The sequence below is a fragment of the Astatotilapia calliptera genome, chromosome 11 (genome assembly GCF_964374335.1).
Source record: "Astatotilapia calliptera chromosome 11, fAstCal68.1, whole genome shotgun sequence".
Classification (NCBI taxonomy): Eukaryota; Metazoa; Chordata; class Actinopteri; order Cichliformes; family Cichlidae; genus Astatotilapia; species Astatotilapia calliptera.
Genome location: NC_137432.1, coordinates 25,081,591 through 25,106,152, shown reverse-complemented (window position 1 = coordinate 25,106,152; position 24,562 = coordinate 25,081,591). Strand labels below are relative to the sequence as shown.

General features: G+C 41.8%; 2 protein-coding genes across 4 annotated transcripts in view; both read right to left on the bottom strand.

The window, feature by feature from the left end:
- The window catches only part of clstn3 (calsyntenin 3), a 30,740-nt gene extending 26,269 nt beyond the window's left edge, over positions 1 to 4,471 (bottom strand). For 2 of the 3 annotated variants that reach the window (XM_026184357.2, XM_026184358.2), the window contains exons 1-3: positions 4,130 to 4,471; positions 3,189 to 3,255; positions 724 to 846 (exon numbers count right to left, since the gene is read on the bottom strand). In XM_026184357.2, the coding sequence (XP_026040142.2) occupies positions 724 to 846; positions 3,189 to 3,255 (190 nt within the window). In that variant the 5' untranslated portion in view covers positions 4,130 to 4,471. The remainder of the gene's footprint in view (positions 1 to 723; positions 847 to 3,188; positions 3,256 to 4,129) is intronic. The other variant, XM_026184359.2, reaches the window with a different exon arrangement.
- A 1,663-nt stretch (positions 4,472 to 6,134) lies between these two features.
- On the bottom strand, positions 6,135 to 22,593 carry lpcat3 (lysophosphatidylcholine acyltransferase 3). The gene is made up of 13 exons (XM_026185349.2): positions 22,421 to 22,593; positions 19,206 to 19,313; positions 17,020 to 17,126; positions 16,464 to 16,557; positions 16,248 to 16,285; positions 13,886 to 14,064; positions 13,647 to 13,755; positions 13,450 to 13,536; positions 13,054 to 13,217; positions 8,801 to 8,948; positions 8,363 to 8,518; positions 6,346 to 6,489; positions 6,135 to 6,259 (listed from the first exon to the last, which is right to left on the bottom strand). Exons 1-12 carry the CDS (start codon positions 22,503 to 22,505, stop codon positions 6,370 to 6,372), a joined length of 1,395 nt encoding a protein of 464 aa, XP_026041134.1. The 5' UTR covers positions 22,506 to 22,593; the 3' UTR covers positions 6,135 to 6,259; positions 6,346 to 6,369.
- Positions 22,594 to 24,562: the final 1,969 nt, after the last annotated feature.

Below are 24,562 nucleotides of genomic sequence, written 5' to 3'. Positions count from 1 at the left end.
ATCCTTACACCAGAAATGTGCCGATAACTATCTAGATATTGCTTTAAGTGGCACTTTATCTCACGCTGGGAGTCATGATCAGAATAGAATGAAACAGATTGCAGCTGCGACTCAAAATGAAGCGGATCTTCCCTGGCTGACATAAGTCGAAGGTTCATGCGCAAACAGCTAATTTCCTCTTCATTCTTGACACGGGTCCAATAAATTTCAGGGAGCCCCTGAGTAATTTAAGTTGATCTTTTATAATTTGACTGAACATAGTTATTTCCAGGTCTGCAAGTGCAAACACGATAACCTCATTTCATCAGGCTGCAGAGCGCCGCTGACTGCTCCTGCAACGAAGGGTTGAATTACACTATGATGGTCTAAAAATAGTGGACTCTGTGACTGAATGCATTGCTTTTAATATAGGGACCGTCTGTTGGGAAATATGGCTGGAAATGGCAGCAGTCTGACATCTCGAAGTGAAAAATGAGCACTCATGTTTACTAGTAAAAGTTCAAGTACGTAAACTGACATAAATAAACCTCAAACTGGCCTCAGAGCTGCAGCATCAATCTGTTCATAAAATTAAAGTCACATCATTTCCAATTTGACCCAGTGAGATGATTTCGGTCCGGCTACTCGAGCAGATGATTTGACCTATTTTACCGCAGGCTTCACATCAAAAATGTTCGCATCAACTTAATGCTCTTCCATGCTTCTTATTGCAGTTGGTGTTACCAGCGTAGTGAAGTGGAGCATCTTTGTCGAGGGCAAAGAGAGGGGGATTGAGCAGCACGGTGTTGTCGTTCTCCATGACAATCCCCTGGTACTCTGTCTCGATCCATGGCTTGTGCTTATTGGCTAAACGGCACAGAGAGGAGGCTTTGGGTTAAATGGAGCAATTAGAAGGAACCAATGCATCTATTTTTAACTCTTCATTATGGGTGAGGACATGGTGAGAGTGTGCACGAGTGGGAAAAATACACGATGGATGTGAGACAGTCTGAGCACGTTCACAATCTCACAGTTCGCCCCCCAACCCCCTTTTTTCTTCTCCATCATGGACCACCTGCCCTTGTTCATGTCAAGCACCACTCTGCACACCTTCCTGTCTGACAGTGTAATTAAAGCCAGTCAGATTTCTCCCTATCACACACACACAGAAATATACTTCTCATATCAATCACCTAAACTGACCTGCCACAGGCGCCTCACAAAAAAAAAACAGAGTCAGAATCAAATGCCTCAGGTTTACTCTGAATTTAACCTTTAATTGCAAATTAATTATTCATCCTGGTGCTGAATGTTCTGTGCTGAGTGATCAAAGGGCGAGTTAATGAGCCAGAAGGATGATGATTTTACACTCCAGCAAAGAGCAAAAACAAAAGCCGGAGTGCCCTCCCTCTGTTGTCCTCAATCTCTTAACACAGAGTCTGAAATCAGACACAGGCAGACTTTTGTTGGCAATCACTTTGTTGTCTTCACAGTGAGTTTTCTCCATAAAGTCTGACTAGAACTAATTTTGCTGTCTCGTCTGAGAGAGGAGAGGGAACAGAGGAAAAATGCTCCTGGTTCTGAATCTGATCGCACCGCTCTCCCTTCAGAGACGGCGCCGGGGTGTCGTGTGAAAGTTTTCTGATTCTTCACAACACAAGACGCTTTTTATTGTCGAACTAGCTTAAGAACATTGGAGGAGGTATTTCCATTTTACTTGCTATTACACTTTTTTAAAAAAGCACGCCGTAATGTATTTTTCATTTAAGCCTGTCACGCTCCGTCGCTGTATCTGAAAATGGGCTCGGACTCACCAGCTATAATGGGCTTTCTGTTAAAACTGAATTTGCTTATGAGGTTTTGTTGTGCTTTAATGAAACTGCATGCAAAGACGTGACTAAAAACAGACTATTTTTAAAAAGATATGCCCGTTTCTGTCAAACCCCTTCATCTTCGGGTGTGACATTATGCTGCTTTGTCTTGAGTGTTTTTGCAGTTAAGTGGTTAATAATTAATCCACATATCAAGAAATTAATCAAGAAATTAGGCAGATTATGTGACAATGAAAGTATTATTAATTGCAGCGATAGCTACATATACTTTAATAGAAGGTTTTTATTTATTTATTTATTTTTACATTTTCACAAATGTCCAAATTATATATGCATCCTTTCATTATTTAATATGACATAAAAGAAAAATTACTGAGCAAAAAAGAAGTAAGGAGCACAAATGTGAGCGTGCCAGACAGTTTGTAACACCAACTGGTTCAAACCAATTTTAGCTGGCACCAAACACATACTGAGGTTTAATACCCAGCCCTAATCAAAGACATTCATCCTCTCCTCCTCCTCTGTTTCCATGGTCCTCTGGTGTGTCTCTTTTTTGGTCATTTATCTCCTGCCCTCTGTCCCCTCTGCTGATCCCCCCTTCCTCCCCTGCCCTGCCCTGCCCTGCCCTGCTATAGCATTAATCTGAGCATCAGGCCTGTGGATTACATCCCGGATTACAGATTGAGAGGCAGCTCACTCCATCTCTCTTCCTTCTCTGTGTCCCCTGGCACTCCTCCCCTCTCTGTCACTCTATCGCTCCACAACATTTACCCACCCCTCCTCACCCACACACAGAAATAGCCCAGTCTCTCACACTTTTCCTCTTCTCTTTTCCCTCGTGTCACCTGATCTCACGTACCACCTCTCTATACCCCCCACCCCCCACTTATCAGCATGGATCTTTTCGGCACGTCCTCTCCTGTCACAGCTCCTTCTCCTCTTTCTCTCCTAACACCCCCCTCCCACCACACCTCCCCATCTCTCTGACACTCCATCTCCTTCAATCTCCTCATCTTCCCTGCGTTTCCACTCCTCTACCTTCTTCTCCTCTGACATTCTCCCTCCGCCCGTTTCATCCGCCTTTCCTTCAACACGATAATCACAGGAACAATGATGCTGAAGCAGAGTCATGCTTCTCCAGAATGATAAATCTGCTATAGGCGGGGGAACAGATTTATAATTTTCTCAGAGTCACACCACAGGCGACACAGACACACCGGGTCATGAACATGTATGAGGGCTCAGACGTGCTGCTGAACGAGCGAGGCGTCGAAGCTGTAAATAAAGGAACAGTTCGGGCCAAAACAGCCACGGTCCTGCCTCAAAACCATCATCTCAATACTTCACAATTAACAGTCAAAAGGATGAGGAACTGACCTTTGTTGCCAATGGCAACCGAAGTCAAGCAAAGGAGGAGGAAGGAGAGAAAATTCATTCTGTCCATCTGAGGGAGCAAAGGAAAAAAAAGGAGGGGGGAGAGGGGCAACAGGGTGGGGGTGAGGAGAGAGGGGGAGGAATACAGTACATGCATCAACAACTGATCAGCAGTGAGAGGAGACAGGAACAGTAACAAGACAGAGACAGATCAGGCCTATCAACTGGTGCTGCCTGTGTGTGCAAAAACATCACTGTGCAAGAGTCACGTATGTAAGACCTACACAGCAAAAAAAAAAAAAAAAGAGGCTACACAAGGAGGAACATGAACGATCGAGAAGCTGTTCACCATCACGAGAGTGGCGTGGTTTCAGCTCGAGAGCCCAGGATAGCCTGTGGATCACATGCATACCTGCTCAGGAGTGTGTGTCAGGAGAAAAGGTGGCATGTGTGTGTGTGGCAGTGTGGGTGTTTTCCCAGGTTTTCATTGTGGATTGTTGGAGCTGAAAACCCCTCAAGGACTCATTCTTCAGATGTGGCTGCAGCTGCATTCCCCCCCCCTAACCTAACCTGATATAAGAAACCTCTATTATGTTTTCACCTTCACTGCTGCAGTCCTCGAAAAGCTACAGGACAGCACAGATTAAACCAAAAAAAAAAAAAAAAGAAGGAGGCGGAAATATATCACAGAAGAGTCCATCTGGTCACAGGTTGTTCAAGGCTAGACACACAAACACACACATTCAGGAGCAGAAACATGCGACTATGCGACAATTTGCAGCCGATTTATATCACAGCCTGCCTGCACTGACACACATTACTACACAGCTCCGGGTACATGGCTGCCGATAGCCGTGTTCAGACATCGCATCGGGAACCCGAGCAGGCTGAATGTCGCAGAAATGAGGGTCTGCTTGAGCAGAAACTTGCAGGTCTGACATTACCGTGCTGAGTGCGGTGATGCTCCTGGTTGGTACCCTGCCTCTACGCTCGCAGCATCCGCCTCTCACGCCCCTGCCGCTCGGCACAGCACGGCAATCCCCCCGCAGGCTGCAAACGACCCAGTCCTCCAGGTGGAGACGCACACAGGCGGATGTTCTCAACAACCCAAGACCCGGACAGGAGGGTTAATCTCCAAGGCTGTGTGATGAGATGCGAGGAGGATGAAGACACCGATGGATGCCCTTGTTTTTTTTTTCTTTTTTCGGCTCTACGGAGGAGGAACGGGACCAAAAAAAAGACGGTAGGAATATTACGCTGACGTCCCCTCCCTCTCGGCGTTTCTTAACCCGCCCACACTGCGTCCTTCTCCCTCTCCATCTCTCTCTCTCCGGCCCCCACCAGCTCCGTACCAGACTGCTGCTCTGGCTGTTTTTTGCTGTTGAACGCACATTGAGAGTGACTCAGACCTCAACACAGCAATCCATCTCATCACGTTTATCCCCCCCCTCCAACAAATAAAAATAAACTCCAGCAGTAGCATCATGGTTAGATGAGTAACACACGAGCTGCCCCATAGGTTTTTTTTTTTCTGTTAAGATTTATTTTCGGATCATTAGTTTTGCCACACAAACCTCCCATGTCCACACTGCAAAATGACGTCATGTCACCCCCCTTTTGCCCCTGTAAGGCACATGAAAGCACAAACATATGAACTACAGCCAGAGGTTGAAAGCAGCATTTTATTTAACATTACAAAAAAATAATAATAATTACCCTCCCCATCTCCTTTGCCACATACATTTTTTTTGTTCCTTTCTACATCTTTTAGGAGTAAGGCATGAAGAAGTCTCTTGGAATAGCAGTTCACATCAATTAATAATCACTGTGTCATGTATAAATATTACCAAAAATCTGGGCTGTCGTTACAGCGAGGTTCGTCCTCTCCATGGGTGTGCGTGTGTGTGCACCGGCCTCAGAGGCAGAGGCCTTTCTCCAGCAATGCATGGATCAGACATAACAGCCCCCCCACCCCTTAGAATAAAGGAGGCTTAGTAGCCAGGACTGTCCCCTCCCCGCCCCCCCCCCCCCACCCCCAAAAAACACCATTTTATTAGTTTGCTTCCAGTTCAAAAAAAGAAAATTGCACCCCCCTCTTAAAAAAAAAAAAAAAAAGCCTGTTTCTCCCCCTTTTCATATAAAATCAGAACACCAAAAGAAGCAAAACAATTAACTGTAGTGACTGTAGGGCTGTTCACTTTCACAACTGTGCATTTTCAGAGTCGAGGGGCTTGAATCGAGGCAGACAGAAAGACAGATTGGCGTAAACAGAACAGAGGGAGAAGAGGAGATGTGGCGAGAAGAAAACCATCACTGAGGAAAGGCTGGAGAACAATGCAAATCGTTTCATTAAATCTTATCCAAAGCTACAAAAAAGTTCATTTTCAGAAAACATGTTAACTTTATAAAATTCAATTTTTTTACCCCCGCCCCCAATAACAAATCAAATTAAATCCAGAACAAATGTACTGTAAAAACATTCATTAATACAAGGCCATTTAGAGTTGGGTGTTAGTGTACAGTGTGTGATTTAGAGTGCTTGTATAACCACTGGCAGCCATTTAGAAAGAAGAAGCCCTGATGATGATGATTACCATCCATCTTCTTATACATGTCGTAGCACAACATCAGAAAGTGCCACATGTGTGCTCACACTTCCTGCTCAATGTGGACGTGAAATAAAGAACGCATTTATAAAAAAAAAAAAAAAAAAAAAAAAAGAGCCAAAAACAGACTCTGAACCCATGACTTGTGAGCGTGTGCAGTTCTGTGTCGACAGCAAACGAGTCCCACGTGGTGAAATTTTAAAAAGAAAAGACAAAAAACAGGAAATTGCTCCTGACTGGCTCACAATTAAACCCCTGTGGCACAATGGTAATTTCCTGTAAACATCTCTCCAAATGTTTATAAAAACACCCTCCCCGCCTGAAACACAAAAATATATAGAAATTTATTTATTTTTTTCTTTTCAAACATGGACATATATTACTAAAAGGCCTTAAAATATTTTCCGTTCTGCTCCTTGGAAGTCGCAGTTCCCTTAAGTGAGTATTCAGTCTCAACGATGGATGGACCTGAAGGAAACAGACATGTTAAAAACCAATCCACGCACAACTGAAATGTCTTTATTTGCTTAGCAAAGCTGTTCAAGTTTGCTTACCATGCCAAGTTTTAGTATCAAGTCTTATTCCTGCTTCTTCTCTCTCCCCTCGTTTTTAGGCACCAGCGCCTTACGGAGGTATGGCATTATTAAATATGCTACTAGGAAGAATAGGTGACCACAGAAATAAACAGAAGAATACACCTGAGGGGGGAAAGAGAAAGAAGATGGAACAGTCAAATCACAACCTGCACGTGCAACTCTCAGTTTCTCTCTGCTGAAACCTGCCTGGCTGCTTTCCAGCTCTCAGACCATCTGTGTAACCCACTTAGCCACTCCATTTCCTAAATAAATGCTTTTTTTGTGCTTTGTTGCTGACTGTTCCTTATAAATCTCCTTTAAGGCAGTACAGAAAAGAAAGACGAAAATTCAATCCCATCAGTCTTTTCAGTGGCTTTTCTTTTCATCGACGCAGCGGGAGTTCTGACACGGAGGCCTCTTGGGGGGGGGGGAGAAAAAACAAAACAAAACAAAAAACAACACACAACAAACACCCACCAGCACCACACACACACACACGGTTGTCTGGCAAGAATAGTAACTTGAAACTTTTTGCTGTAACACAATGTGACAACACACCGAAAAAGTGCCAATCGTTGCATCATGAATAGCTGCAGTTTTTTAGCACCCGATAAGCCTTCAAGTTTAAACTTCACCGCCTCCGGTTCTCCTCTAGTCTGAGGTGCTTTGTATGTTGCACAACAAAAGATGTGAAATGGCACAAACAAAAATCGTGTTTGTGTTCCTCACAAATGACCTTCCCGGGGTCGAGTTCATAAAAGAGCTTTCAGTGCAGTACTTAAGGTTTTGTTATTGGCTGCTGCTGAAACGCTGCAGAAAAATTAAACAGACACAGACGTGGTCAGGTTTTCCGCCATCGGGGCAGCACAGCGGTATGTCACAAACAGCAACTTTGTAAACACAGCAACTAGTTAATATCATAAATCCAAAGATCACTGCACACTAAAAAATAGCAGCCTTTGTGGCTCAAAGTGTGTATTAAGCATTTAATATTAAGATAATATTGCACATGTTCATACACGGCATGCTTTAAGGGACTGATGTGGTTGAACTTTAGTCCTACACAGAACTTTGAATACCCGCATCTAAATGTTGTAGCTGTGTACCGTCACCAGGGGGCAGTGTCAAACACACATGGACTGTCTGTTGAGACTACTGTCCTCTGATCAGGAGCTAAGCTAAGGGACCCACAACAGCACAAACACAGTGAAGTGAAACAGTGTTTCAGATAATGAACACCGCTCCCTGCAGCTGCTCATCCTGCTTTTCTGATCTTTGATCATTTTTGCCACTCCCTTTCCTTTGTGGACAACTATGCTCTCTAAATCAGCATTCTACCATCGAGGGTTTTTTGTTTGTTATTTTTTTGAGGACAGCATGTGAGCACATCTATATTTGATAGCTTGACTTTGCATAGCCAAATACAAACACCCGTAGCACAGCCACCACAGGTGGGACGCAGAATCGCTGCAGGTGGGGTGTGGACAAATATGAAAAATAATGAGTGGAACTAATTTGAATAAATGATTTTTTGTGCCTAAGGGAAAGGAAACAAAAGTTAACTCGTGCTATTATGATCATTATACTCATATGCTATTATTTTTTATTGATAGGATTCATAAAACTGTGGTTCTGTCACAAATATCTGTGGGTTTGAATGGAGAATATTCTTATCTTAACTGAGGGCTTGATAAAAAGAGTTTGAGAATCACTGATCCACGGACACAAATGTGGCACCACAAATCCACTGAAGTAGGATTGAAAGACCGAAGGTAGGGTTGGGTTCACATCTACACCTTTACAGGGAATTTTCACCTATTCAGCACAGTTAAATTCCAAATTGTATTTAAAGAGAATTGACTTGAAAAATAACATGTTATAGTTGAAACTTCCTGTTCAGCGTGCGGCTAAAATGCATGAAATGCTGCCCTAAGTCAATGGTAAGTCAAAGAGAAGTGAAAGAAGGAACCAAGAGAACTGTGACTTCTGGATTTACCTTGAGCCATTTGTCATAACTGAAGATGGAGAATGCCACTAGAGGATACCCCATGAAGAGCCAGTGGATAAACTGCTGGACTACATAGATGAGTGGGTAGAGTGCACTGTTGGCCAGCTTTGTCAGCACAGGACTGTCCCTTACTAGTGCCTGGGCCTGTCACACAAACACACACAGGTTACATCAAGATAGAAGAATGAATCTATAACCTTAAGTCACAATTATTCTCATTAGTAATGTGCATTTAATCAATAGTAGCAGACTATTGTAGATTCAATAAGAGCATCACCACTCCGTTTATAACAGAGCTAATGCCACAGTTGTAATCAATAGACATTAAATGCAACACCCTTAGTTTATACAGAGCACAATCACTACTTTCTGAGTAAAACGTGCAGCTCGAGTTACAGGGTGCAGAGCTGGGACTGGGTAACTGACCTGTCGCTCCACGGTGATGATGAAGAACTCCATGGAGAAGCACAGGATGTACCCGGAGTGAAGGCCGTGCCAAATCGATAAAAAGAAGAGCGTGGCCACATGAGATAAAGTCTTATTGCCCAGGAACTTCAACCGCTTGAACACATGTCTTTGTAAAGAGGAAGGAAGAGGAAAAAAACAATAATAAAATGAGCTGGCTGTATCCACAACCACAAATTAAACAATAATTTGTGAATATTCATCCACTTTCCACAAATTGGACACACAGGTTCATGGTTTCTACCACATTACCAACTACTTCGCTCACTTTAGTTAATTCATTTCGACTCATTTTATGACACAGCACTTTATTTTCAAAAGATGACAGACACACACACACTCTCTCTCTCTCTCTCTTAATTACTTTTTTCTGTCTTTGAGTTACATATCTGCTGCTCCAGTCATTCCCCGTTAGACGAAAGAGGAGTCTGAGGGTGTGCTGGTTAAAATAGATCTATACAGGTGGATAAAACCACCTGCTGATCTACTGGGATTTTACCACAAAAATCCTCTATGATGGCAGTTCCCAAACTCTGGGCCACAGAGCGGTACTGGTTCTGCAGCAACTATGATGCTAACATGTCAAAATGGACCAAAAATCTCTGAGAAATGTTTCCAGCACCCTCTTGAATCTATACCAAAGTCTAAAAGGGGATGACACCATGGTAGTAGAGTAGAGGTGTACCTAATAATGACTGCTGGTTGAGCTCTCCCTTTTTTCTTTAAAATTCAAGTTCCTGTTTTAATAACAAAACATCATTTTTAGTGGTGTTTTCTTTGATTGACCTCTTTAGGGGACAACCCATTTCTTATAATAGTGTCCGGGTTCTATCCCCACCTATCACAGCTGAGATGGGCTCCACCACCCAGGCACCTGGAATAAGAAGTGTGAAAAGAAACTGATGGAGCTTAGTTTGATCCTTCTGAGATTTTTAGATTTAGTCAGTGTGACATTTTCAGGTTAAATAAACCTTTAACTGTGCGCGTCTTTCATTTAGTCTCTTATAAAGAAGTTAGAGTTATAGATTATCTCTTTAACCGGAAATCCAGGCTGCCAAACATGCTTAATGCATCAGCTGTCACGCTGGCGAGCACTCATTCACCTTGAATTTGTGGTTGCATAGCAACTGAGTTATATTAAAACCCAACAACTTTATGTCCTGTACTAAAAGGACTAACTGTGACCCAAACTGGAACATTATAACAACTTAAAAATCAAACCTCGAACCAGAGTTTCTTCTTCTATACTGCATACAGGTGAGAAGCTGCAGTGTTAGCTGAATGGAACAGGACCAGACCAGGGGGTACATGAGGTGGTGCTGTGTAAAAGCTGATAATAATCAGATATTTAACAGCATCTATCCTCCCCACTGTCAATCGCACAAACACGAACTGAGTGATCGTGAATACCAGGACACAATACTGTTTGGATCCAATAGTAACTGAATATTCAAAGCTTTGGCTAGCTGGAGGGACACAGGTGTCTGATTTTATACTAAGGACCCTATCTAATGTTAAAATAAGGGCCATGCTGTGATTTTGAATAGACTGACATTTCCAAAGGTCACTCAGAGAAAGCTAGAAGTGGTAAAAATGATGGTTGGGAGGTTGGCAGTGATGTGCCACTCAGTGAAATAAGCAAGAACTTGCATGACAGCCAGTAATGTCTATAGACTGTAGACGCACAGAGTAACAAGAAATCAGAACATCAGTGATGCAGCAGCCCATCCAGTTCACAATCATTCACAGTTCAGTTTATTGTAAATGCAACCTTGACCACAATATGGGTAAAGACTTAAATCAGGGTTGGAAAATTAATTTCCCCAAGGGGCCACACGAGAAACTGGGACTGTTGTGGAGGGCCACACAAATAAGCTTATAGGAGAGTTTAGTTTATTGGTGAAGACCTCGACAACAGTCCCAGTTTCCAAAAGTTAATTGTTTAAATTCTGACCAGTGCTGTAGAGGAGCAGTAACTGTGGACAAACGACTGACTGACAGACTGACCGACCGACCGACAACGGACATCTTACCATGGCATATGCTGGTCCTTCAGCCTGCCGAACTAAGAAGTATCTAAAAAGTCTTTGAAACTTTACTAAAGCTAACTAGGTTAGCAACAATGATGTTAACTGAAGGAACGATGGTCACAACTGGGAGTGACAAAAATGATACCAAAGCTGAAAACTCAACACTTCCTTAATGAACAAAAATCCAAACACATGAAGGTTCGTGACAACAAACAGTCAATTCTTTTGCTACTTCTTCCTTTGTGACACCCGTACAGAGGGTGAAACAGTCTTAAAAGAGTAGTTACACAAGCACAAGTCCTGACACAAGCAGGTGTAACAGGCTTTCCTGTGTGTTCTTAAAAACACACACAACCCCCCCCCCAAGAAACGCAACACTTTCCAAGAAGTCTGTGCTTCAGTTAAGTCACTGAAATTACATTTTACTAGCTTACTATTAGTCTGTGTCAGACACTCATAAAGTTTACTAGCTAAACCTGCTACTGTTGGCTAAGGCAGGAATCCACCATGTGATCCAGATACAGTCACCTCTGGCAGCAGAACATTAAAGATAGCAAAGGGCAAATTGTTATCTTTAAGACTTGAACTTGTGAACCACAAACCAAAAGGTGATGTCACAGTGGCTATGTAGATCTCACATATAGGGTCTATGGGACAGATATACACTTGTAGCAATTGGGGAAAAAAAAAAAAAAAGGAAAAAGAAAAAAGAAAAAACAAACAACACCACAAAGACTAAACCCCAGATCTGTGTGGCGCAATGAAGACACCAATGATTGTAGTATAATGCACGGTGTTTTTTCAAATCATTTCAGGTCAGACTGGCTTCATTTCATAAGCACATGACCTTGCTGCATGTGTATATATTCAAACCACAGTAGTGGACTGAAACTCCAATTAGCATTTTATTTTGAGGATTTTTCTGGAGGTTTTTTTTTTTCTTTATTTGGTAAATGGCCTGTATTTGTATAGCGCTTTTACTAGTCCCGCCTAGGGACCCCAAAGCGCTTTACACACCCATTCACACACTAGTGGAGGCAAGCTACAGTTGTAGCCACAGCTGCCCTGGGGCAGACTGACAGAAGCGAGGTTGCCATATTGCGCCATCGGCCCTTCTGGCCAACACCAGTAGGCGGTAGGTGAAGAGACTGTCCGAGCCGGGGCTTGAACCGGCAACCTTCCGATTACAAGGCAAACTCCCAACTCTTGAGCCACGGTCGCCCGTTATTTGTTCTAAATTAAAACCTAAAGCCTGACATTTTCTGCCTAGCAGTGTGGCACTTCTGAATCTGAACACTTAACATATGTTCAGACGACCCTTCTGTATAAATATTTTACACGCGTATGAGAACGCTGAACCTTTCGCCTTCGTTTCCCTAAGGTTTGTGACTTCTTGCATCTTTCATGAATTTAATTGCACACCCCTCAAAAAGATCAGCATAACACAGCCTCACATTAACCAGTGCATCTGAAGCCTTTCATTATTAAAACTTCTCATGTGTGCGCCAGGAGTAACTCAGAAGTGGTGCATTTTAGGCTAAAAATACGACTTCCTTTATAGGTTACACAATGAGCCCAGCAAATGTCAAGCCTGTGATACATCTACCAAATGCCTGAAAACGCTCCATCAACTAGTTCCAATATAATACCCCCTTAAGTCCTAATTGACTTTATAGGTTGCATTTCTACATCCCAGCCACTTTAATTTCCATTTGAGCCCGTTTCTACTGCCACTCTACATCTGAAGGAGTGTCGTGGAGTAGAAAGAGAAAGTAAGCGTGGGTTGGTTAATGTTGTTAAAACAGAGCATGAAATAAACTGTATGTTCAGTAAATTGCTTTGCGCACTGCGGCGGTTGTCGTAAAACTGACACGCTTTCAAAGAATTTCACGCATGAATCTTCAGCACCAAAACTGTCAATAATTGTCTTTAATTGCAAAGTTTTAAAATCCTCCCAGCATGCCTTCACCCACCTGTGTGAGGATTCTTTTATTGTTAAACAGCAGAAAGGCAGAGGCTTTGGTAATTTATTTATTCATTTACTGACAGACTGGCAAGTATGCATATTGGATTGGGCTGTTATTCCTCCCTCTTCCCATTATCATCCAAGCAAATATTTAACTTTTATAGCATGGCTTTGCATACCAGCTAGAGAACGTCTCAGATTTCAGACTGCACACTGACCTGGCAGCCCAGGCGTTTGTGTTGATGTTGAAAGAAGAAATGGTTCCTCCAAAGAGTGGCGTCGTCTCAAAGAGCCACACCTTCATATTGGCGCACGCGTTCCACTGGTGCTTACCATCCACTACTCCATTGTATCCCAGTCCAGTTAATATGCATACACCTTCCTGTAACACATAAAGCGTGCACTTTACTGGCTCATGTAAGATCACACCATGAAGCACACAAACCTGATTAACTGGGACTTCACGCTAAATGAGGTGTGCCTTAAAGAAATGTATGAATGCATGCAAAACTGGCGATACTGCCGACACCTTCTGCAGTTTCACATTATTGAAGCTTTATTAGCTTTTAGTTGTTTGCAATGAGGTACTTGCTCAAGATCAAGAGTCTACTTACCGCTATAACCCAACAGCTGACATATTTATACAAAATGATTTTGCCCCACAGGAGAATGAACACACAGCGATACCAGAATGGCTGCGCCTGTGGAAAGCAAATCGTTTTGCAATTAAGACATTAAAAAAAAAAAACAAAAAAAGAAATCTTTTCTTTGTTTATATCGTGATTATTGGGAATGCCATTGCTGTTCTCACCTCATACTCATCTGTTAAATAGTAGCTGTCTGGATAATGAGGACTAAATATCGCATATATCACCAGGCAGAGGAAACCAAGAGCAAACCTCTTCATAGCTGGTACAACACTGAGAGAAATAAGGAGAGATAAAGAGACTTTAATAATGTTAACTGAAGGGCTTTGATACTGGGAAGTTGCTTTCCCCCCTTTAAAAGAGATCTAATAAAGGATTATTGTTCAATTCATTTTTCTTTAACCTGTTGGGAACTTTTCCAGGGCAGTCGGTGAGCTCCCTCGCCACAAGTCTTTGGTAGCTGCGCAGTGTAAACTGGGGACCCACAAGGAAACCGCCATAGAAGTAGGAGAAGCCGCACACCTCGAGCAGCGAGGGCACGGACCGCAGAGCTGACTCCTTCTGCTCTGCGCTCAGCTTGGACTGGAATTTAAAGATGTGGCAAGTAAGCAAGAGGGAAAAACAAAATGGACATTAAAAGGCTCAGAATAAAGGCAGGTTAGCAGACATTAAATTGAATAAAAGACAAATAGGGCTTCACTAAATACTCATTAACTGACATTCAGCTGACGGCTGTAAACAGTGTACTTGAGTATGACCCTTAGCATTCAGCTGCAGTACTGAGTAATGACATCGATGCAGATAAGAGATAAAAACTGAGTTAAAAGCAAAAATCCTCAGATTAGAAAGAGAGAGCAGTGTGGGTAATTAACAGCCATCACAGATGTGCCAACAGCAAAAGAGAGAATTCAAACTAAGCGAAGGAATGAGGAAACAGTAACACCTATTGTTGTAACGTGATTATTAATGGACTGTTAGGTGAAGTCAGGGAAATGGGGAGACGCATTAATGCGTCTGGAGTAACATGAAGAAAACCACTGTAGTGATAGCACTACAGTGCCTACCACAGTACAGAGCTAACAGAGAGCCTGAGCTAAGTGAGACATAAAGCAGAGAAGGCTGAGAAGAAGATCAGCGCAGATCCTCCCCACTATAAAGATTTCTTATTATGTCGCTTTGAGATGCTGGTAGACCTGCTTTCAGTCCTTTAGTTTCACGTCGTTTTAGTAGTGTAACAGGAATATCTGCTTCCAACTGCCCAATGCTTTGCAGCGCCTGAGGCAGTCCTACTACTATATACCAACTTCTTACAATTGCAACAATTGTTTGTTTTGCAATTAGTCCTCATGTTGCTGAGGACACTGGGCGCTTGGTACCCATTATGCCTCAAGTCCCACTGGATTAAGCCTAAAGCACATGAGCGCACTGTAGTGTAGTGTCATAAAAATGGCATGGAGAGGCATGCAGCTCCGCCTCTGATCATAAACTCTATATCCCTCGTGGAAACTGTAACACTGGCGTATTGTTTGCCGTCTACTTCGGTTACTTCGCTACACATCTGTATGAAACCTGTAGGCACCAAAAGGCATTTCTGATTACTTCCTATTTTACTATAATTATTTAACTAAGTACACCCTTACGTGTAAGTGAATTAAGAGGGAAAGTAGCTGCCACGTGGTGATAATCAAATGTACTTTATTTAACAGACCATCAGTAAGTGAGACTTTGGGTAGGCTGGTATTCTGGAGAACATAGTCTTCCCAGAGGTGGACAGCTCACTAAATTCACCCCAAAGTCAGACTGCGAGATGCTCAGGGAAACTTAAACGTAAAGGTCGTATCACTACGGTTATGAAGAGACTGAACAAGTATGGCTTATCTGGAAAGAGAAAGCCAGGAGAAAGCCTCTTCTCTCTAAAAAGAACATGATGGCACAGGTTAGGCTTGCAAAGTCAGAGCTGAACAAACCACAAGACGCACAGGTAAAACAAGCAGAACGTCAGCCTCATGCCAACTACTAAACACAGTAATGGAGGTGTAACGATTTGGGCTTTTTTGCAGCCACGTGACATGGGCACTTTTAAGTCCGTGAGTCGGCCATGAACTCGTCTGTGTTTTTCAGATTTAAAAAAAAAAAAAAAAAAAAAGAGTCAAATGTGAGGCCATGTGTCTGACAGCTAAAGCTTGGCTGAAGCCCAAGGACGATGTTTCCAGGCAAAGCAAATCTACACTGAAAAAGAAAATAATCAAGGTGTTGCAATGGCCCAAAGTCCAGACCTCAACCGCGTGCTAGGGTGGTGGTGGTGAAATGCTGTGGTGGGACTTTACAGAAGCATAAACAAATGCATGCAAACCTCAATGAACTATAATAATGTTGCAAAAAGAGAGCGCAGCAAAAAGCTCCTCCACAGCGATGTGAGAGTCTGATAAAGTTACACAGAAAACAATCATTTCAAATTATTTTTGCCACAGGTGGTTCTACAAGCTGCTGAATCACGGGGTGAACTTTTTCCACAGGACTGCACAGCATACAATGAAAAGTCTTTTTCACATGACTAAATATTTTCTATAATTAACTTTTTACGCAAACAGCCCTGCTCGTGTAAACAAAACAAAAAAAAACGAACTTAGAGACGTGACTCTGCTGATGCAGAGATTAAACCCTCCCCCACAAAAAACCCAATACAGAAATGACTGTTACATGGTCTAACAAAGATAAATGTTAAGAAAGCCTCTAAGCTAAAGCAAGACAGAGCAATAACTCACTGGTTCCTTCCCGCCATCATAGTAATCAAACGCCAAACCTGCAATCAGAAAAACACAAATTTGTCTATGAGACTATGGTAAAGGCACCGTTACTGTCAGCAGCACTTGATTAAAAACAGCTTAAAGCATGTAAAGGCCCCGCGTGCAGCCTTTCAGGAGGTTGTAATGACATCAGCAGGAAAAAAGGAAAACGATTACTGGGCTACATCAACTCACCGATAAGTTTAAGTGTGAGGACACAGTGTGGCATAGTCCACTTGATGTCATACTCCTCTGTGGCTGTGTAATAATACCCCGCTAGTAGGTATAACTGTAGGAAGATGGCATTCAGGTATCAGATATAGGGTGAGCAGCTGTTTTATTTTTTTAGATTTACAGAAAACCTGAGGAAAGAAAGGACTCACAGGAAGCTGCTTAAAGTTTGAAAATAGAGTTGGCACATTTCTTTTTATGAACGTACTCGTAGTTTGTCAGACTATGGGCATCATAAAGCATGTAAAAAGTGCCACTTCCTTACAGGAAGCGTGTGAATGTGTTGTAAGATTACAGACCTACTTCAATAAATGGAACAAACAGTAGTTAGACATCAACAAGACAAAGAGTAGACCAGAAAATGCAGATAAAGAAATCAGATTTTAAACTTGTGGAACAAACTGCATTAAAAGCGTCCTGTGGATAAAGGAGGGGGCTGGTGCTACAAAGTAAGCCTGAATCACAATTTAGTACCTGCGAGAAAACTAGCAGTGCAGAGATAAACCCAATAAAACCTCACCATTTGAAAGGTAAAGCTGCACAGGATGGCTGTTACCGTCCTTCCCATGAGCCTCAGCATCAGAAATTGGACAAGGACGCATACTACGGAGTGATAGAGCTGAGAGCCTGGAAAAAGAAAAAGAGACGGACACGGTGAGTGGGGGGAAATGGAGAGTGTAGTCAAGTGTGACATGACAACAGTGTTCTTCTTCTACAGTTGAGAATTGGCAGAGACAGAGAGAGGACAACAAGACGATGACATGACAACATCTGACTTGAAACGAACTCGAGGAGAAAGGTAAAGCAACAGACCTGCTGTAAAATCCAAGTGCAGCAACAACAAAATAAAGAAAAGAGAAAGAAATCAATGTTGGCAGTTTGTTTACTACTCCAGCAGACCACTCTCCCAACAGCAAGCACAAGCCACTCAGTTTCTTGGTCTACCAGCAACAGACCTCAAACTGAGGGGCAGGCCCCACTGGGGGTACAAACAGCCTACTGTGGTGGACAGGAGGGGGTGCAGAAGACCTTGCTGCTGCCACAGGAAATTACAGCCTGGATTATTTCTTAGTATTAATTATTTATAAATATTGTGGTAGTTGAGGTATAAACTTTATGCTTTTTAAAGTGGATGTGCCAAAAAAACTGGTCTACAAAAGGTACACTGAGTGTTATGAGTTTGACATTTGTCCTGATGAGCTTTCTGTTTGCCTGAAATAACGTGTTGTTTATTAGTTATCAGACTGAATACGAGCTGGTTTTCTTTTAATAATAATGTAATGGCTGCAACTAATGATTATTTTCAGTTTTGTATTTTTTATTTTTGAAAAACACAAACAAGAAAATGTAAAATGTAAATGTAATATCTTTTGTTTTATTCCAAAAATATTGAAATATTAAAAAATGTTAACTCAGTTTACTATTTTATGAAGGCAAAGAAGAACATCAAATAACTGCATCGAGCATTTGAGATGCTTTGGCATTTTTACTTGTCCAATAATTGGTGGATCACCTTGGGCTCTGAGAAGCTTTTTATTGCTACTGATTGGAGCAAGAAAACAACTGCCAGGTATGTTTTAATAATAAGTGGCAGCTCGCTGCATCATATGCTACACACGGGTAACAAAGCTGGTTACATACAGGAAATCAATCTACTGTCATAGCTGAAGGGGGGGATGTTTTACTTCCCTGTGACTTGACAAAACTTGATGACTAATCCATAAAAGCGTCAGTGTGGTTTTAAAAGAGGCATTCAAACCGCACTGCATTTAAAAGAAAATGAGGCAAAAGTGCTTTCTGTTCAAGTCCAGCTTCTCCTTTTTTCTTTTTTAAGTCAAAGTGTCTCCGTTCTTAGTCATAAATTTGGACAGCTGCAATTTTAAGGCGTACTTCAACATGTCCACACCTCCGATTTTTTCCTCAGTGTGAAATAATAAATGTGTTCAATTTCAGAGTAAACCTGACAGCTGCAAATTATGATTTGCAAGTAATGGAGAAAATGATAATACCATCAAAATAATCATAAGTAAATGTAACAACTCTAATACCGGTAAAATGAATTAAAAAGGGTAGCATCACTCCAAACATTCAATTTCGAAATTAGAAACATTTTTTAATGTTATAATATTCCTACTCAATTCACATTCAGATTACTCTGCAACTACTTTTATAATTTGCTCATTGTTTTATCCCACGCCAGTCCCGTCCCAGGCACAGTGCCAAACTTTTTCTAGTGTTAGATGATAGAAAACTGAATAATTTCACCCTTTTTCTTGTTGGAAAAATTAAAAAAAAAAGCAATGATTGACTTAACAGATAAAACAACTTGACTCTGAACATCCTGAAAACATGTTGAGAGCCTTAACCTTAGAAATTCTGGCTCGATTCATCCTCAGACTGCTATTTGTTACAATTACACAAAAAAGAGACACAGAAAAGCTTGACCAAAATAAAGGAACAAGATCACTGTCAGCGATTCAACAGGAATGTTAACAATACAGAATTCAAAATCAGGTTAAAAACAAATCTCTAAAAAGAGCACAATCAACAGACTGTTAGATGTAAGAGACACAGATACCACGTTTTGGTTAATAACAGCAAATGTATAGATCCTTTTATGCATTTACGATAAACATACATGAGAGCAATTCACTTCAAATCATAAAAGATAAATCAGGTCTTTGGAGACATGCCACTTCATCTCACCAAAGTTGAATGCTGCTAGAGCCAATCCAGAGAACGTGTGGAATAAATGGATAACTGTGGGAGTCTGGTTGAACAAGAACGACCGGTACACCACAGCAAAGGGATACCCTGCAGAACACACAAGGAGAAACAGGAAAATATGTTAATGGGAATTAGAGTGTGGTTCTTCATATCAGCCGAGTGGGCTACTTTTAATCTCTCCTGGCGCTAGCACCGACCTTCTAGGTTAAACACATGACGTGAGGTAGCGCATAACTAACACTGGTGGGTTTGTGTGCCACGTTGTGAGAAGTCAGGCATCTCAAGGAGAGAGATTACCTCCACGGCGAAAGACCAATTCTTTTATATAGCGTGAACCCTTTTGAGGTGAGGTAACAAAAACGTAAAGATATTTATATGATATAAATCTGAAATGTAAAAGGCTACAAACTGAAAAATTTCTGCATGTTAACTTTTTCTCTGCATTTGAAGGATAATGAATAACAGCAAACCACCATCTGTGTCAGCTGTAATCTGTGAGACGCAAAGATCAAGTCCATCCATCCACTTTCATAGCAAAAAAAAATAACAGAAAATAAAACCCACAAAAACAAATAAACTCAAAGTTCTTATTCAGACCGAGTCAGGATATCCACATATTCATTTCACTAATTACTAGTCTAATTCTGGGTCGTGGAACCTATCCCACCTGTCACAGGGAATATCCCGGGCAGGTCACCAGACGACCTGACGGCTCTTCTTGCTTCTTATTTGTACTCGATACACAGTTTTTGTTAAGGTGGTAGAAGAGGTTTGTTGTGTCAGTGTCTGTGGTGGGGACCAATTTTCTGCAGAAGTTGCAGCAACTCAAGTACGGTTTTCTGCTCTGTGTCTGACTTTTCATAATCGAACCATGTCTAAGCTACAGAGGAAGCCCCTCGTTTAGGAACGAGGTCATCTATTTGTTTTGGCTGGTCCTTCTGTGGTGCTGTGGCAACTATTGCAAAATGTAATCTCAAGCAATTAAAAAAAAATATTCCAGTAAACAGTGTCTGAAGAGTGAAGCCAAGGCAAAAGTGCCTTAAATTGGCTACCAAGGGGCAACTGCTGGCTGCAAGAAGCGGTCCGACTGTAGAACTCTGGGGTAAAATTAACCTCAGATTCTTTTTAAAGCATCATTTGTATCCATCTATTTGCTCAGGCTAATTTAGGGCTGTGGGAGCTGGAACCTATCCCAGGTGTTAAAGGCCAAAAAGGTGAGATGCACATGAAACCAATCACTTGCCCATCGCAAAGCTAACAAAGAGACAGACAACCACACATTCTCAGAAACACACGTATGGTCAACATGATCAATTTAGAATCACCTATGAGAAACCAGAGTACCCCGAGGAAAAAGCACACACGTACAAGGAGAACATGCAAACCTTGTTCCTGTTCTGCCCTACAACACGGCATTCACTTTGTGTTTATGGTGCTTATTAAAGGCAAACATGGAGGACAAACAGGGTATGTTTTAGGACCTGGCTAGCTCAGCTCAAAGCTTCAGGAATTTAACGTAGCAGTGACAATGTTGCTCTTTTATATCAAGCCTACATTCTGGTTATACTTTTATTAAGCCGAACACGCAACATCTTGCTGCCATACACGTTTACTACCATCTGATAACAGCAGCAGTTTAATACTAAGCTGTACTTTATACACCTCTGTGAGAGAAACATTGGCTTCCAGTGTCTGGTGGCTTAAGAGTTTAAAAATTAAACTGCACACCACTGATCTGTTTAATCCAAAGACTCCAGGAGGACCAAAAAGAACTTTGGGCCGAGTGCCACAGATGGGGTAAGGAAGTCAGAAAGCACTGAAAGACAGATTAACACATTGTTTTTTCCAGGGGTATTTGTAGAAAAGTAAGTAATAGCACCAGCTTTATCCTTTTAAACTTTTGCAATCTGAAGAATCGGGTGAAAAGCCGTTGAATCCCTTGAATGTAAAATCCTACATGCTTCAAGTAGAAACCAAAAGCCCCATTAAGGAAAAGTTTTAACTTTTGTGATGTCCTACACAGCAGTTTATTATAAGTTACTTGACCTACACACAAAAGGATGCACAAGAATGGAACAGATGAGGCAACTTTCGTTGTAGTGTGCAGCTGTTGAAGCAACGCACATGAAGCAACTTCAGGACCGGGGATCGTGCAACAGGTTAGGTGACAAGTTTCCAAACAAAGACTCGTCTGAATAGCCCCTTTCTTTCAGTCTATAGCAGGGCTGGAGTCAGGCGAGGAAAAACAGACGTGTCCATGTGTTGGAGCAAAGTTCAGCAAGGACAGTGTGGAGCATCCTCCCCCACACCATTCACACACCCACATAGGGCTTATTTTGGTGAGGACCCACACGTTCCCCTGCACAGCTTCAGCAACATAGTCTTAAGTTTGAACCCAAAACAGGTAAAAGGTTGGAAAAAAGAAGACCAGCTAAAATGTCCTTACAATTCCAAGGTTTGCAACTGGTCCTCACAAGGACAACTACACGTGAACGCGCGCACACACACACACCTCTGACAGCTCTAAAGTAGTGCTATGTGTTAATCCCAAAGCACTAAACCAACAAATGTAAAGCTAGACTTGTCAAATGAAATTGAGCACTTGTTCCAGTGTTCAGCTCCCTCCTCAGAGTGTGTCTCCTCTCTGCACAGCTTTGTGTGGAAAAAGGGGAGTAAGGGGGCATATTTTGGCAGCCTGTGCTTCTCCCTCCCAACAACACTGCAGCTATTATTGTCGACCTCGGTGCCCCCAAAACCCCAATCCCATACAACAACGAGCAGGCCACACATAGCTCCAAAAAAAAGGGCAGAAGAATGCATTTTGCTGCACAATCCTAGCTTCCCGTTAGGCAGTCCCAACAGGTAGAAAATGAATGTAGTTCAGCTGAAAGCCACATGTTAGCCGTTTGTGGTGAGGCTGTGCAGGAAACTATTCTGAGGGTGTGTGCTTCCTGGAAATAAAGCTACTGTTTGAGGGGCAGCCTGAAATTTAAATATAAAGCTAATGTTTTCGCTACCAACACCAGCAGCCCGACAGATAACTGGATAGTGTCACAGCTGAGTGAGCGTTATGTTAGCTGAAACTATTTAACAGTTACACCACCACAGGAGCAGCTCACACCTAACGTACAGGTTGGTGTGATGACCTATGACCGCGACAACAACCTGTAAGTGAATCGTGGGTAGAAACTCACCGATTAAAATAGATAAAATGAGTCGAATCGCTGGTTCCGGGGAACCTAAAGACTCCGACAGTTGCTCCAGCAAGGGGGCCGCCATCTTTCTTGTGGGCGGAAACGTCTTTTCGCCACAGTTCGGAGAGCTGTGTGGACGCAAACCTCAACTTTTTAAAGGATCCCTCAACGCCTCCTCTCTTCACCTCCCCTTTATGATGTCAACTTTTTTTTTTCGTTTGCTTTCTGAGTTTGTTAAATGAAGATATACTTAATTTATCAAAAAAGGTGGGCATTTGCGAAAAATAAGAAAATAAAGCTAAAATATCAGACGAAAAATATAGTAAAGTAAGATAAATATACATTTAATTATGTTTTTGTTTATGTTTTTTAAGATTTCCATATGTTATTAGCTTTATTACTGCAAGGATTTGTTTTAGTTTAATGTATATAGTGTGGATGTATAAACAAAATATAAACAAAAAGAACAACTGCACAAACATTTATGATAATAGAATAGAATAGAATAGAATAGAATGTCTTTATTGTCACTATACAGTTGTACAATGAGATACAGAGCATCTCCTACTCAGTGTAAACATGCTTGGGGGGGGGGGGGGGGGGGGGGTACAGTTCTGCAGCGCTATGTACATATGGACAGTATTAACATAGGGAAATACATATATATATATATATATATATATATATATATATATATATATATATATATATATATATATATATATATATATATATATATGTATTTCCCTATGTTAATATATATATATATATATAATGTACAATATACAAGACGTAAGTAATATGTAATAAATAGTGTTTTGTATATACAGTTGAGTTATTGCACATAGAATTGGTATTGCACAGTGGTGGTCCTTAGAGGAAGTGGGAAGTGGGGGCTGAACTCACACATGCACAGATAACACAATCTGTGCATGTGTGAGTTCAGGGTGGTTATCGCTTTGGGGAAGAAACTGTTTTTGAGTCTGTGGGTTTTGGTGCTGATGCACCTGTAGCGCTTCCCTGAGGGAAGCAGGCTGAACATGTTGAAGCCAGGGTGGGAGCTGTCCTTGATAATGTTTGCTGCTTTGGTGAGGCAGCGGGAGGAATAAATGTCCATCAGGGAGGGGAGAGGGCAGCCGATGATCTTTTGTGCTGTCTTGGCCACACTCTGAAGCCTCACTCTATCTGCTTTGGTGCAGCTGCCGTACCATACCGTGATGCAGTAGGTTAGCAGGCTCTCAATGGACGAGCAGTAGAAGGTCAGCAGCAGGTTGGAGTTCAGCTTGTACTTCCTGAGGACTCTCAGGAAGTGCAGCCGCTGTTGGGCCTTCTTGATGACCACTGAGATGTTTCCTGTCCAGGAGATGTCAGCAGAGATAAGGACACCAAGGAACCGGAAAGTGTGGACCCTCTCCACACACTCCCCGTTGATGTAGAGGGGGCCAAGTCGGTGCTGTGTCTCCTGAAGTCAACAACGAGCTCTTTGGTTTTCTTAGTGTTCAGTGCCAGGTTGTTTTCTGAACACCATGCTGCCAGCTTCAGGACTTCCTCTCTGTACTCTGCCTCTGTACTCTAATGTTATATTTTTATTATTAAAACAGAATTTATTTAACTTCTTTCTTTTTTTTTTTAACATATTACGTTTGGTGACAACTTGGTAGGTCAGTATCAGCCCCATTTTTTAAATCTCTGTGGGTAAAAGCCCTGACTGTAGAAAACAGATGATACACGGTGGTGTAAGTGTGCCCCCATGTGGCCAAATAAAGAAACAACATTTAGAGATGTTCCCTGAACAAGAACATCAAAAAGTCATTTTAACTAGCCTTATAATTTATATTGGAGTTTACTTAGTTAAACATTAAAAATGCCCCTTTTTGTTTATTTCAACAGTCTCAAGTGCAGACAAGTGTTACGGAAATCTGAAATAAATCAATCTACAAAAACAAGCTGTCTTTCTGAGATTTTAAGTCAAACAACTATACCGAGTGCAGGAGATGTTCACGTGGCATTTGACAAAAAGTAATAACAAGCATGGAATAATTTATAGGAATACGTTATCTCCACACCACGGTCACAGAATACAATCAGGACATAACATGCAAAAGATAACTTGTACAGATGAGTGTATCTTGTAATAGAGAA